The sequence below is a fragment of the Coregonus clupeaformis genome, chromosome 37 (genome assembly GCF_020615455.1).
Source record: "Coregonus clupeaformis isolate EN_2021a chromosome 37, ASM2061545v1, whole genome shotgun sequence".
In the NCBI taxonomy this organism is placed as follows: domain Eukaryota; kingdom Metazoa; phylum Chordata; class Actinopteri; order Salmoniformes; family Salmonidae; genus Coregonus; species Coregonus clupeaformis.
In genome coordinates this window covers 606,221-621,634 of record NC_059228.1, presented here as the reverse complement: position 1 = coordinate 621,634, position 15,414 = coordinate 606,221, and the positions used below count along the sequence as shown (strand labels likewise).

General features: G+C 45.9%; 1 protein-coding gene across 1 annotated transcript in view; it reads left to right on the top strand.

The window, feature by feature from the left end:
- The window catches only part of LOC121553551 (leucine-rich glioma-inactivated protein 1), a 52,775-nt gene extending 40,814 nt beyond the window's left edge, over window positions 1-11,961 (top strand). The window contains exons 6-8 of the mRNA XM_041866738.2: window positions 9,349-9,518; window positions 9,799-9,963; window positions 10,204-11,961. Coding sequence (XP_041722672.1) covers window positions 9,349-9,518; window positions 9,799-9,963; window positions 10,204-11,021 — 1,153 coding nt within the window. The 3' untranslated portion in view covers window positions 11,022-11,961. The remainder of the gene's footprint in view (window positions 1-9,348; window positions 9,519-9,798; window positions 9,964-10,203) is intronic.
- Window positions 11,962-15,414: the final 3,453 nt, after the last annotated feature.

The following is a 15,414-nucleotide window of genomic DNA, read 5'->3' as shown; positions in this document are numbered from 1 at the left end:
CTCTCAGGGTGAAAACCTGAGGTAAGGCTAATCGAGACCCCCAGACGTTCCATAAATGCCCTCCAGACTCTAGAGGTGAACTGGGGACCCCGATCAGACACTATATCCTCAGGCACCCCATAGTGCCGGAAGACGTGTGTAAACAGGGCCTCAGCAGTTTGTAGGGCAGTAGGGAGACCTGGCAGGGGAATGAGATGGCAGGCTTTAGAAAACCGATCCACAACGACCAAGATCGTAGTGTTCCCCTGGGAGGGAGGAAGGTCCGTGACAAAATCCACCGATAGGTGAGACCACGGCCGTTGTGGAATGGGTAGGGGTTGTAACTTCCCCCTGGGCAGGTGTCTAGGTGCCTTACACTGGGTGCACACCGAGCAGGAGGAAACATAAACCCTCACGTCCTTAGCTAAGGTTGGTCACCAGTACTTCTCACTAAGGCAGTGCACTGTCCGACCAATACCCGGATGAACAGAGGAGGGTGACGTGTGAGCCCAGTATATCAAACGGTCGCGAACCTCGAGCGGCACGTACCTCCGACCCTCTGGACACTGTGGAGGAGTAGGGTCGGAACGTAATGCCCGCTCGATTTCCGCATCCACCTCCCACACCAACGGTGCCACTAAGCAAGACTCCGGGAGTATGGGAGTGGGCTCAATGGACCTCTCCTCTGTGTCATATAGTCGGGACAGGGCGTCTGCCTTAGCATTCTGGGACCCTGGTATATAGGTGAGCTTAAATACAAAGCGGGAAAGAAACATTGACCACCTTGCCTGGCGAGGATTCAGCCTCCTCGCTGCCCGGATGTACTCCAGGTTACGATGGTCAGTCAGAATGAGAAAAGGGTGTTAACCCCCTCAAGCCAATGTCTCCACACCTTCAGGGCTTGAACCACAGCCAGCAGCTCCCTATCCCCCACGTCATAATTGCGCTCCGCCGGACTGAGTTTCTTAGAATAGAAAGCACAGGGTCGGAGTTTAGGTGGCGTACCCGAGCGCTAAGACAGCACAGCGCCGATCCCAGCCTCGGAAGCGTCCACCTCCACCTGAAATGCCAAAGAGGGATCCGGATGCGCCAGCACCAGAGCTGAGGTAAACAGGTCCTTCAGACGTTTAAACGCCCTGTCCGCCTCAGCTGACCACTGCAGGCGCACCGGACCCCCCTTTAGCAGAGAGGTAATGGGAACTGCTACCTGTCCAAAGCCCCGGATAAACCTCCGGTAGTAATTGGCAAAACCCAAGAAGCGCTGCACCTCCTTTACCGTGGTGGGAGTCTGCCAATTACGCACGGCAGAAACGCGGTCAATCTCCATCTCTACCCCTGACGCGGACAACCGATGTCCCAGGAAGGAGATGGACTCCTGGAAGAACAGACATTTCTCCGCCTTCGCATACAGGTCATGCTCCAACAGTCTACCAAGCACTCGACGCACCAGGGATACATGCTCGGCTCGTGTAGTGGAGTATATTAGAATGTCATCAATATATACCACAACACCTTGTCCATGCAAGTCCCGGAAAATCTCGCCCACAAATGATTGGAAGACTGAAGGAGCATTCATTAACCCGTATGGCATGACGAGGAACTCATAGTGACCCGAGGTGGTACTGAATGCTGTCTTCCACTCATCTCCCTCCCTAATGCGCACCAGGTTGTACGCGCTCCTGAGATCCAATTTTGTGAAGAATCGCGCCCCGTGTAATGACTCCATCATACTAGCAATCAGAGGGAGAGGATAGCTGTATTTGATGGTGATCTGATTTAGACCACGGTAATGAATACACTGGCGTAAACCCCCATCCTTCTTCTTCACAAAAAAGAAACTCGAGGACGCAGGGGAAGTAGACGGCCGTATGTAACCCTGTCTCAAAGATTCGGTGATGTAGGTCTCCATAGCGGCCATCTCTTCCTGAGACAGAGGATACACGTGACTACGTGGAAGCGCAGCGCCTACCTGGAGGTCTATCGCACAATCCCCCTGTCAATGAGGTGGTAATTGAGTCGCCTTCTTCTTACTGAAGGCGAGAGCCAAATCGGCATACTCAGGTGGAATGTGCAAGGTGGGAACTTGGTTCGGGCTTTCCACCGTCGTTGCCCCTACGGAAACGCCAGACCATCCCTGGAGAGCTCACTGCTGCCATGAAATGTTGGGGTCATGAGCGTTAACCAGGGAAGCCCCAACACCACGGGAAATGCAGGAGAATCAATCAAATACAAACGTACTATCTCCTCATGACCCTCCTGCGTTTTCATCCGGAGAGGCGCCGTGACTTTCCTAATCAATCCTGACCCCAACGGGCGGCTATCTAGGGCATGAATGGGGAAGGGCACATCAACAGGTATGATAGGAATCCCTAACTTATAGGTGAACTGGCGATCGATACAATTCCCAGCTGCGCCTGACTCTACTAGCGCCTTATGCTGGGAGTGAGGAGAAACCTCGGGAAACACCACGTTAATACACATATGATCAGCAGAGAGCTCTGGGTGAGTTGGGTGCCTACTCACCTGGAATGACTCATCAGTGCATCGTCCACTGCCTCGATTCCTAGGAGACCTCCCCAGCACCGACCAGCAGTGTGTCCTCTGCGGCCACAGTTGGTGCAGGGGACGGCCTCCCTCCTGGTCTCCCTCCTGGTCTCCCTCCTGGTCTCCCTCCTGGTCTCCCTAGCACCAGCACCTCCGAGCTCCATAGGGGTCAGCTCGGAGGTGCTGGGGGATGGAATGGACGGCCCCGAATCCGGACGTCCGCGGGTAGCCAACAGGGTATCCAGGCGAATCGACATGTCCACCAGTTGATCAAAGCTGAGGTTGGTGTCCCTGCAGGCCAATTCCCGACGCACGTCCTCCCTCAGGCTGCATCTGTAGTGGTCGATGAGGGCCCTCTCATTCCATCCCATGTTGGCAGCTAGCGTCCAGAAGTCCAGCGCGAACTCCTGCGCGCTCCTCCTCCCCTGTCTAAGGTGGAATAGATGCTCACCCGCCGCTTTACCCTCTGGGGGATGATCGAATACTGCCCGGAAGCGGCGGGTGAACTCCGCATAGCTGACCGTAGCGGCGTCTATCCCACCCCATTCGGCGTTGGCCCACTCCAGCGCCTTGCCGGACAGACAGGAGATGAGGGCGGACATGCTCTCGTATCCCGAGGGCGCCGGGTGAATGGTTGCTAGGTAGAGTTCAACCTGGAGTAGGAAACCCTGACACCCGGCCGCGGTGCCATCATAAGCCCTCGGGAGCGAGAGCCGAATCCCACTGGACTCCGGAGCTGGAACGTTGAGTATGGCTGATGGTGGTGGTATCGTAGGAGGAAGTGTGGGCAAACCTCCACTCTCCCATCGCCTCAAGGTGTCCATCACCCCTTGCATGGTGGTGCCCAGGTTCTGGATCATGGCCTCCTGGTGGATTACGCGCTCCTCCAGTGATCCCCTTGGCACCACCGATCCTGCTGACTCCATGATGGTGTGTTATTCTGTCAGAATGCGACGGTGAAATGCGGTAGGCGAAGTCAAACGCAGGACACAGAGCTTACTGGAAACGTACTTTACTCAAAAATAACCAGAGTAGGAAAACAATCTCCACATTAGGAGGAAATAAACAACCCGCACACGAACACTGCCGATGACGAATATAATAACACACAACACACAATGAACGACAGAGGGTTAAATAGGGAATACGATACAACATAATGGGGAACAGGTGTACACAATCAGGACAAAACAAGTCAAACACTGAAACATAGATCGGTGGCAGCTAGTACTCCGGGGACGACGAACGCCGAAGCCTGCCCGAGCAAGGAGGAGGAGCAGCCTCGGCTGATTCCGTGACACTTATTCTAAAATGTATTAAATGTATTGTTTTCCTCATCAATCTACACACAATACCCCATAATGACAAAGCAAAAACAGATTTTTAGAAATGTTTGCAAATGTATTAAAAATTAAAAATTAAAATATTTCATTTACATAAGCATTCAGACCCTTTACTCAGTACTTTGTTGAAGCACCTTTGGCAGCGATTACGGCCTCGAGTCTTCTTGGGTATGACACTACAAACTTGGCACACCTGTATTTGGGGAGTTTCTCCCATTCTTCTCTGCAGATCCTCTCAAGCTCTGTCAGGTTGGATAGGGAGCATCGCAGCACATCTATTTTCAGGTCTTTCCAGAGAGGTTTGATCGGGTTCATGTCTGGGCTCTGGCTGGACCACTCAAGTATATTCAGAGACTTGTCACAAAGCCACTAATGTGTTGTCTTGGCTGTGTGCTTAGGGTCGTTGTCCTGTTGGAAGGTGAACCTTCACCCCGGTCTGAGGTCCTGAGCGCTCTGGAGAAGATTTTCATCAAGGATCTCTCTGTACTTTGCTCCATTCATCTTTGCCGGCCAGCTCTAGGAAGAGTCTGGGTGGTTCCAAACTTCTTCCTTTCAAGAATGATGGAGGCCACTCTGTTCTTGTGGACCGTCAACGCTGCAGACATTTTTTGTTACCCCTTCCCCAGATCTGTGCCTTGACAAAATCCTATCTCTTAGATCTATGGAGAATTCCTTCGACTTCATGGCTTAGTTTTTGCTCTGACATGCACTGTCAACTGTGGGACCTTATATATGAGCTCAGGTGTGTGCCTTTCCAAATCATGTCCAATCAATTGTATGGACTGCAGGTTGTAGAAACATCACAAGGATGAAAAATGTAAACAGGATGCACCTGAGCTCAATTTTGAGTCTCATAGCAAAGGGTCTGAATACTTATGTAAATATGGTATTTCTGTTTTTTTGTTTTAATAAATGTGACCCGTTTCAGGAAACTAGGCGTATGTCGCAAGTCACGACTTCACAGGAGAGCCATTTCTTTTTTGGGTATCAAAATGTGTTTTTTTTGGGCAGAAATGCCTTCTGGAACATGTGAACTTTAATATGGCTTAATACCAAACTTGTATGCCATCTGTAAATACGAATAAAATTGTTAAATTACGAGCCTTGTTGGTTAAGCCACAGAAAAAAACAGCAACCTTCCCACTAGCCGTGATTGGCTGAGATAATGACTGGGCTGGACATGCCGAGAGAGGAGTTCGGATTGGTCTGCCATATAGAAGGCTTTTGTCAGTCTTTGTTTGTAATCCTGTTGAACGCGGCTTTTCTAAAAATGTATCGTGTAGTGAAGCTGCATAATTGTTGCTCTCCACTTTTTGGAGGATTGAGTTTTGAAATCAGTGGAATTAGAATATGATAGCTGAAGAGATGGCAAAAACACCTATCTCCGGAATATATCTTCAAACTAAGGGCAAACGTTGTATGGAATCCGAGGGAGACCCGTCCATCATACATGATGATATATACGGGTAAGATAGTCTAGCTAGCTCCATTTTCAGATATTACAAATTTTGACAGAAAGTGGTTTCATTTCAAGCTAAAGTGTACTTTTAGCTAGCTAGCTAACGTTAGATGGCTGGCTCTCTAGCTAACGTTACGTGCATGACGTTATTATTCGTATCACAGAACCATTTGCTTTGCTAGTTAGAGCCTAATGTTAGCTAGCTAACATAGAACCTGGTTGGTTAGCTCCCAGCACATTATTGCAGGGTAGTAATGACATTCATTGGCACTATGTTCATTGTTGTGTAACTAGCTAACGTTAGCTGGCTGGCTCGTTAGCTAACGTTATGTGTCGTGTGTGATCTTACACGTCGTTTACCAATCCAGGTTCATTGTTTACCTAGCTAGCTGGCTACATGTCTTAAGTTAAAGTGCACAACACCCGTTGAATATTGCCGGAGTCAGTAAACATCGGCATAAAAGCGTAATGAAATTGTTGCCAGTAGAGCTGGTTAGGCTGTTTTCATGTTATCCAGAGGTAAACAAATGATCGGCCAGACCTTCAAGTGTGCGCTCTGAAAGCGCAGAGAGTGAAACGTGATGGGTGGGGCTAAAGCTTAAGAGGGTGTGAATAATTCTGAATGGATGTAGACAAAGAAGAGCTCTTCACTAGATACCAACACATTCAAATGCCATTTTCTCAAAAGTGAGTTTACAAGTTTATCAACTTTCAAAGCAGAATTACAATATACAATGTTGTAGCTCTGAGTCTCTACTTTTATCCAATGTAAAAAACAGCATTTCAAATTTTGCTACATAAGACCAACTCCAGGTGGTGAGTCACAAATGTGCAAACATTTCTAAAAACCTGTTTTCACTTTGTCATTATGGGACATTGTGTGTAGATTGATGAGGATATTTTTTTTTTAAATAAGGTGTTACAGGAGTGGGTCGCAGATCCGGAGTGACCCACTAGGTGTCATCCTCCGACAACCATAGGCACCTCCTCACTCACAGTCTGGACTAATTATCTGCCTATTGGTGTCACCTGTGGCTATCTGATTCACCTGTGTATTTATGCCCTCACTTCTCTGTGTTCCCTTGCTCAGTTTTCTCTGCTAGTTCCTTGATGTCAAGCAGTACGTATCAGTGTCGGATCACGTGACGGAGTTACAGGTACTCGAGAAGTGTTCTCCCTGTGTCATTGTGTTTTTTCAGTCAGTGTTAGTATTTCGTATTGATTGTTGTCAGCACCTATGTGCTCCTCATTTGTTTTTGTGTATAGTCCATTGTTTTGTATCCGGACGTTGGGGTCGGGCTGCATCACCCGGCGCACTGTCCCCGTGCGTGTCCAGGTGGCGGGGGGGCTATGGGAGTATATCCATTTTTTCATTGTGGACTCTCCGGAGCGTCCCCTCATCCTTGGGCACCCCTGGCTGGCCGCCCATAACCCCCGGATAGACTGGTCCACGGGGTGGCTCATCTTGGAGGGAGGCTCCGCCCCCGTCCTGTTCCGGTCGCCACCGACCACTCATCAGCCTAAACCACCGTCCCAAATCACCTACCAGTCCTCACCTCTTCCCCAGGAGTATTGGGATCTGGGGGAGGTGTTTAGTAAGAGGCGTGCCAAGGGCCTACCTCCTCACAGGCCTTATGACTGCGCTATCGATCTCCTGCCGGGCGCCATGCCCACACGAGGGCGATGGCTTTCCTTGTCCCGGCCGGAGACGCTGGCCATGAGGGACAACACCATTGTCCCCAACGCCCTGATTGTTGCCTCAGTTTCGTGGGGAATTGATAGGCTGGTCAGAGCAGCGCTACAGCGGGAGACCGATCCGGGCGGAGGTCCATCGGGGAGGATGTACGTACCCAAGGCTGCGCGCTCGTGACTGCTTCAATGGGCGCACGCGTCCGACCTCGCCAGCCATCCGGGGGACGCCAGGACGTTGGAGTTCCTGCGTAGGAGGTTCTGGTGGCCATCTGCTGAGGGGGATATGAGCACCTTCGTGGCTGCTTGCCCGGTGAACGCACGCATGATGAGCTCACATCAGCCCGCAGCAGGGTTGCTCCGACCCCTGCCTATGCCCAAGTGCCTCTATTCCCCGAGCAAGAGAAGGAGGCGGTGGTCCCGTCGGGCCATTCAGAATTGTCCAGCGAGTCAACCCAGTGACCTACCAGCTGCAACTTCCCCCCACCATGCGGGTGCATCTCACATTCCATGTGTCCCTCCTCTAGCCCGTCGCCACCTGTCCCCTGGCTCCCCCTCCTCACCCTGTTCCCCCGTTACGCCTCGTCGGAGGGCGGCCGGCATTTATGGTGGACCGGATCCTGGTCTGCCGGCGGGTGGGGAGGGGTCTCCTATTTCTGGTTGACTGGGAGGGTTATGGGCCGGTGGAGAGGTCTGGGGTGCCCAGGAGGGAAATTCTGGACCCATTGCTGATACAGCTGGGGCCGTTCGTCGGAGGGGGCACTGTTACAGGAGTGGGTTGCAGTTCCGGAGCGACCCACAAGGTGTCATCCTCCGACAACCATAGGCACCTCCTCACTCACAGTCGGGACTAATTATCTGCCTATTGGTATCACCTGTGGCTATCTGATTCACCTGTGTATTTATGCCCTCACATCCCTGTGTTCCCTTGCTCAGTTTTCTCTGCTAGTTCCTTGATGTCAAGCAGTACGTATCAGTGTTGAATCACGTGACGGAGTTACAGGTACTCGAGAAGTGTTCTCCCTGAGTCATTGTGTTTTTCCATTCAGAGTTAGTATTTCATATTGTTTATTGTCAGCCTGTTTTTTGGAGACCTATGTGCTCCTCATTTGTTTTTGTGTATAGTCTGTTTTGTATCCTGGCTTTTGGACCACCAGTAAAGATCCTTGTTTCACCATCCTTGCCTACTGTCTATTATGCACCGTACCTGGGTCACACCTCACCGCTCACACCAACCCTTACAATGTCAAGGGGTCTGAATACTTTCCGAATGCACTATAGGTCTTTAGCCAGCATGGATGAATATTGGGAACGCTGACTCAGTTGTCGTGTCAACAAATCTATCAGTGCTGCTGGTAAACCCAACAGAAGAGGCGTGCCAAACAGGAGATGCATTAAAAAAAATTATTGACATCATGGATAATCCTGGTTTATGTACATGGTCTGGCAGTCAATAAATATATTTTATGAAGTGAACCCAGACTTCTCCCCGTTCACTTTCTACTGAAATTGTCCAAGATTAACTAGCTTGATAAAACAGTGCTGAAAATTCCATTTTGGCTAGTTAGCTAAATTATACAACCAGCATTTAGTCTATAATGCTCTTACAATAACCCTCTTTTTTTTGCAGACACTCTTATCCAGAGGGACCTACAGGAGCAATTAGGGTTAAGTGCCTTGCTCAAACATTAACAGATTTTTCACCGTTTCAAACCAGCAAGCTTTTGGTTACTGGCCCAACGCTCTTCAACGCTATGCTACCTGCAGTCTTGTTTGAGTTGGTTTGTGTATCAGCACATTTGCTTGAGTTAATCTCACTGCAACATTGCATCCAAGTTGCTTGACATAGGTCTTGGTGGTTTGATGCTGCTGCTCATCGCTCTCCTTTTCCTTTGTTTGGTTACTTTGGCAAAGACAATTTCTGAAATCCTTCGTGGCAGATAAGCTAGTTCGAGCTAGCTAAATAGGCTAAGGCTAATAACACTAACACTTTTTCCATCTAGCTAAGAAGCTAACAGAGATGAGAAGTGTTTTTTCCCGCTTTTTATGGAAACCCAAAGGATTCATACCTAACTAACCGCCCAGTGGCTTTCCATAGCCCCCCTACACACACTGCGTCACGCCTTGTCCATTGTGCTGACACAGCAAAGCAGAGATACAGATTTCTTTGGCCACCAACCTGTCACTCAATAATTTTAACTGTTTTGCTATTTTTATATAGGGACATGAAACTAAAACTGAGGTAGCTCAAGTTTGAACTGAGGAGGCTAAGCCCCCTTGTTGAGCCAGGTCCAGTTAATGCTAAAATGTGTGTTACTCTCCCCCTGTCCTCAGCGACTTGCGGGGCAACCAGTTCATGTGTGACTGTAAGCTGAAGTGGCTGGTGGAGTGGATGGTCCACACCAACGCCACCGTGGACCAGATCTACTGTAAAGGCCCTGCCTCCCACCGAGACAAGAAGATCAACGACCTTGTTCCTGCATCCTTCGACTGCATCACCACAGGTCAACCACCACTTTAAATCGTCATGATGATATTAAAGGCATAGTTCAGCAAAAATATGTTTTTATATATTTGTTTCCTTACTTTCAAAACAGTCTATAGAGGAAGAGAGACTGCAATCCACACATTGGTTTTGTTTGTTAAACTAGCCATTGCCACCAACTACTAAACTGAAGCTGAAATAGCCAGGTGTCAACCACTACAGTATGTTTTTTAATGTCTTCTAATCTATCATTATTGGCCAATGGTGACTTATGTGGCATCCTTTGCATTTTCCTGTAGAGTTTGCCTCCTACCAGTCAGAGAAGTCAGAGTCCATATCCGTGGAGGCGTTTGCATTTGGGAATGACCAGTATGTGGTGTTTGCCCAGCCCTTCATTGGAAAGTGCAGCTTCCTGGAATGGGATCACGTGGAGATGAACTTCCGAAATTACGATGACATTGACAGTAAGTAAAGGACTTTGTCGATGTGAAAAAAATAAATTATTCTGATGCTGAAAGAAATCGATTCTTCTGATGCATCAAAACCAGTTGTTTTATAACAGTATTTGGAGAAGACTGTTTTCTCTCATTTTTACCACGATGGAGCCATGCATACATAAAAGTAACACATTTGCACTCTCTTTCTTACTCCCTTCTTCTGTCTCTCTCTATCTCCCCCCTCCCTCACTCCCTCCCTCCCTCTAGGCACATCCACAGTGATCTGCAAGCCGTTGATCATTGACAATCAGCTCTTCATCATCGTGGCCCAGCTCTTCGGCGGTTCGCACATCTACAAGCGCGATGTCTCCGCCAACAAGTTCATCAAGATCCAGGACATCGACATCGTGAAGATTCGCAAGCCTAATGACGTGGAGACGTTCCGCATCGACGGTGAGTCCTTCTTCGTGATTGCAGACAGTTCTAAGGCCGGTTCTACGACAGTGTATAAGTGGAACGGAAATGGGTTCTACTCGCACCAGTCCCTGCACCTGTGGTACCGTGACACTGACGTGGAGTACATGGAGATCTCGTCCAAGCCCCACCTGGTCCTCTCCAGCAGCTCGCAGTGCCCCGTTATCTACCAATGGAACAAGGGCACCAAGCTGTTCGACTGGCGCACAGACATCCCAGAGATGGAGGACGTGTATGCTGTCAAGCACTTCCAGATCGACGAGGAGCTCTTCATCTGCCTGACGCGCTTCATCGGCGACTCCAAGGTGATGCGCTGGGATGGTGCCCTGTTCCGCGAGATGCAGACCATGCCGTCGCGTGGCTCCATGGTGTTCCAGCCGCTAACAGTGGGCAGATGGCAGTACGCCGTGCTGGGCAGTGATTTCTCGTTCACCCAGGTGTACTGCTGGGACACCAACAAGAGCCAGTTCGTCCACTTCCAGGAGCTCAACATCCAGGCGCCCAGGGCCTTCTCTCCTCTGGCCATTGACAACAGGCAGTTCCTGCTGGCCTCTAGCTTCAAGGGGAAGACCCAGATCTATGAGCACCTGATCATTGACCTGAGTAACTGATTGGTTGATTTATTGGTTATTTTGATTGGTTGATATATTGATTGTTAGGTAGGTGAAGTTGAAAGAGGAGATGGTGCTTCAATAGATTTTTGGGAAGATCCTAACTTGAGGTCCAAGGGTGCATTCATGCAGATCTTCCATCAATATTAATGAACTGTTTACGACGAAAGTCAGAGTTGCACTTGGGTGAGTCTCAAGTTAGGATTGGGCCTTACATTGTCAGACTACATGCATGACCAAGGCCTCAAGCAGGCTATCTCATCCTGATGAATGCAATGCTTCAAATGTCCATAGTTTTGGGTTTTCCATCATCTAGCATTGGTCAGTAGGTTTTTGTTTGTAACAGGAACATAATTATGTGACTTATCAGTGTAAATACATTTGCAATCCCATATATTTATCTAGCGAGGATATAATAATAAACTAAATGTACTTTTTAATCTATTTATTAACCGGTTTAGATTAAGACAATCTGCCAAATGAAATGTTTACATTTTTCTCTCTTTCCACTTGTAAGCTAAATTATTTGTAAATTAAGCTTTTGTAAGTTTAAGAAGGACCACGATCCCAGTTGGATACATAGGCCTATTTGTTAAGAAGATTGATATCGTTTGAAAAATCGCGTTTGTGGTTGGGAAAAATACAGAATACAGTAAATGTTGTGTGAGGATCAAAATGTCCTCACAACTTATATTTAAAGTATTGGAAAAGTTACTATTAACACTGTGTTGTTCATAACAATGTGTGGAAGATCTTTGGGGCATGTTATCTATTATTTTCACACGCCTAAGAGGAATTATATGAAAAACGAACATGGGGATAACTGTTAACTTTGACTAACACTTGTATACAAACTGTAACACGTGTCATCTTGAGGACAAGGAAAAAGACAAAAGTCATGCTATTTAGACTGAATAAAAGCTTACATCATTGCAATGTTTGATTGTGGCTGTTTTTTTTTTACCTTCTATTTATTGCTTTAAATCACTTTTTAATATTTCTAAAACATTTACAATCCTGTTTCATGAAATACTCCCACCTCAGTCTCCCAAATGACTTATTGCACATTAATAATATAACTAGAAAAGTACATTTCCTGAATACATTTTTGCTAGCTTGTTTAAAGTATTTAGTTATAGTAGAGGTAGTGACTGCAGTTGTAATGGTAGTGACTGATTATAGTTGAAGAAGTAGGTAGATGAAAAGATTGGTTGATTGAATGATTGGTGAATTGATAGGATAGGATAACCTGAACATGTGAAAGTTGGTTTGGTGTCTCTAGCTTGAACGATTCAAGAGTTACAATTATTGTTGGTGGGTATTATATGCTAATTTATGTTTTTTTTTAAATATGTCACCTTTATTTAACCAGGTAAGCCAGTTGAGAACAAGTTCTCATTTACAACTGCGACCTGGCCAAGATAAAGCAAAGCAGTGCGATTAAAAACAACACAGTTACATATGGGGTAAAAAAACAAAGTCAAAAATACAACAGAAAATATATATACAGTGTGTGCGAATGTAGTAAGTTATGGAGGTAAGGCAATAAATAAATAGGCCATAGTGCAAAAACAGTCCCAAAAATATAATTATATGCTAATTTGTGCACACTTAAAATGGTTACAGTTGAGAGTTCTGTTCTTTTATATCTTAGCCCAATTAATGGCGATAAAAGTATGATTGAGCTTTTTTTGCACAAAGTTGAATTACTAATAGCTAATAAAACTTCTGATAAAAGATCCCCCTCTTTTTTAGGGCCCAACTGGCCCATATATATTCATATTAATTCATAAAAAGAATGCTATCAGTGATAGAACATTGTAAGTCCTATGTAGGCTACATACTGTCTGTAAAAAAATTATTTGAAATCAAGTTATTTAACATTAACAAGTTCATTTAATTTGGCTAGATAACCATCATATTATAACTTTTATGGTCTCATGTGGTGTTGTAACTCTGAAGAACTATGTTAACCGCTACCTGAAGTTCTCGCAGGTGTTTTTTTTTACATGCGCAGATATGTTGATGGTTTGCAGACACAACCTTTGATATTTGGGTCTGCCACAGCAGACTTGTTTACGTTCACCCATTTAACAACCAAGATGAGAAAGCAGTACCATAGCCTAATGAACAAGCAGAAAAAGTCAGGCAAACGTAAAAGGCTATAGGCTACATTTTGCAATAAAATAGTCTATGTCTAAAAATATATATATATCTTACCAATCTAACGTTACAGCAGTTTAAGTAACTGCATTAACACATTTTTTCCTACTTTTTCCAAACAACTGCCATTTTGACCCCTCCTCCAACAAGTCACACAAAAACTTAATATATGATATCTCCCTCTATTTCTCTGCTTTTCAAATTGGAAAGAACAGGAATAGCTTCTACCAATCAAGAGGTAGAACTGTTTTAGTAACCCATCAACTCCTTTCATTAAAGATGCAGTAAGACATGTCAGAAGCTAGCAGATTCATAACTTAATAACAACAGCTGCAAATTCCAATAAAACTACATCACGTTTTAAAGTTCACTTTCCTTGCTTTGTCTAACAACACTATCATGAATCATAGCACAAACGTTTCTTACCATGTTTCTCACATTGACTTAGCCATGGAGGGAGCAGGCCTGCCAAGGCAACTGCAGGGTGGTTGCTTAGCAACACATGCCATAGAGGGAGACAACATCTTCATAGCGTGTCAGTCTTCATAGCGTGTCAAATTCCCATTATTTGAGAACCTGTTTCGAACCAAACAGCTGATGTGACAGCTAAAATGGATTCAATAAAATACTATTTCAGCAACTAGGGAGAAGTATCTAACAAAAATAACTACTGACCACAGCCGAACAACTACTTACCACAATTACTGACTACAAATACTAACCACACCTACTGACCAAAAACATATAACTACTGACCAAAACCACACAACTGTTGACAACAAACAAATAACTACTGACCACAACTACTGACCAAAACTACTGAACACAAGTATTGACGACAAACACATACCTACTGACCACAACTACTGACCAAAACTACTGAACACAAGTATTGACCACAAACAAATAACTACTGACCAAAACTACTGAACACAAGTATTGACCACAAGCACACAACTACTGACCTCAACTACTGACTACAACCAATGACCAAAACTACTGACCAAAACCACACAATAACTGACCACAAATATTGTACTACTACCACACAACTACTGAACACAACTGCTGACCACACAACGACTGAACTACAACCACACAACTACTTACCACAACAAATCAAATACTAGACCAACACTACTGACCACTATTTACCACAACTATTACCACAACAACTCAAGTACTTACTACAACCACACATATACTGACCACAACCACACAACTACTGACCACTCAACTACTGACCATATGTACTAACAACAGCCATACAACTTCTAACCACAACCACACAACTACTGACATCAACAACTTACCACAACGAATGACCACAACTGACCACAACTACTGACTACAACTACACAACTACTGACTACAACTATACAACTACTGAACACACAATTACTGACCATAACTACTTAACACAACCACACAATTACTGACCACTAATAACCACAAAACTACTGAACACAACTACCGACAGAATGACACACCTACTGACCACAACTACTGACCACTATTGACCAAAATGATTGACCACAACAACGGACCACAACCACACAACTACTGACCACATCTACTGACCCCAGCCACAAACCAAAATGACTGACCAAAATGCCTGAACAAAACTGACCACAACCACACAACTACTGACCACAACTGCTGACTACAACCACACATCTACTGACCACAACTACTGGCCACAACTACAAAACTACTGACCACAACCACAACCACATAATTACTGACCAAAATTACTGACCACAACTACTCACCACACAAGTACTGAACCACACAACTACTGACCACAACCACACAACTACTAACCACAAATACTTACCACTATTGACCTCAACAACTGACCACAACCACTGACCACAACTACTGACCACAACTACTTACCACTATTGACCACATCTGCTGACCACAACAACAAGTGCTGACGAAAACTGACCACAACCACACAACTACTTACAACAGATTTACTGAACCACACAACTACTGAATGTTGTGGAAAATTATCACTATAATTATTTAAAAATCTAAGTTCTTCCAGAGTTTTTGTAGAATCAAGATAGACTTTATTACATAGAGCAACAAAAGCCGAGCTGGTCTGCAGAGCAACTAACTCACAACACTCGGCCCTCAGTTTATATGTCCATTCCTGCTCATTTTACATACTTTTTAGCATAAACCCTCCCAGTTCAGTTCTCCACCATTGTTTCCAAACTTT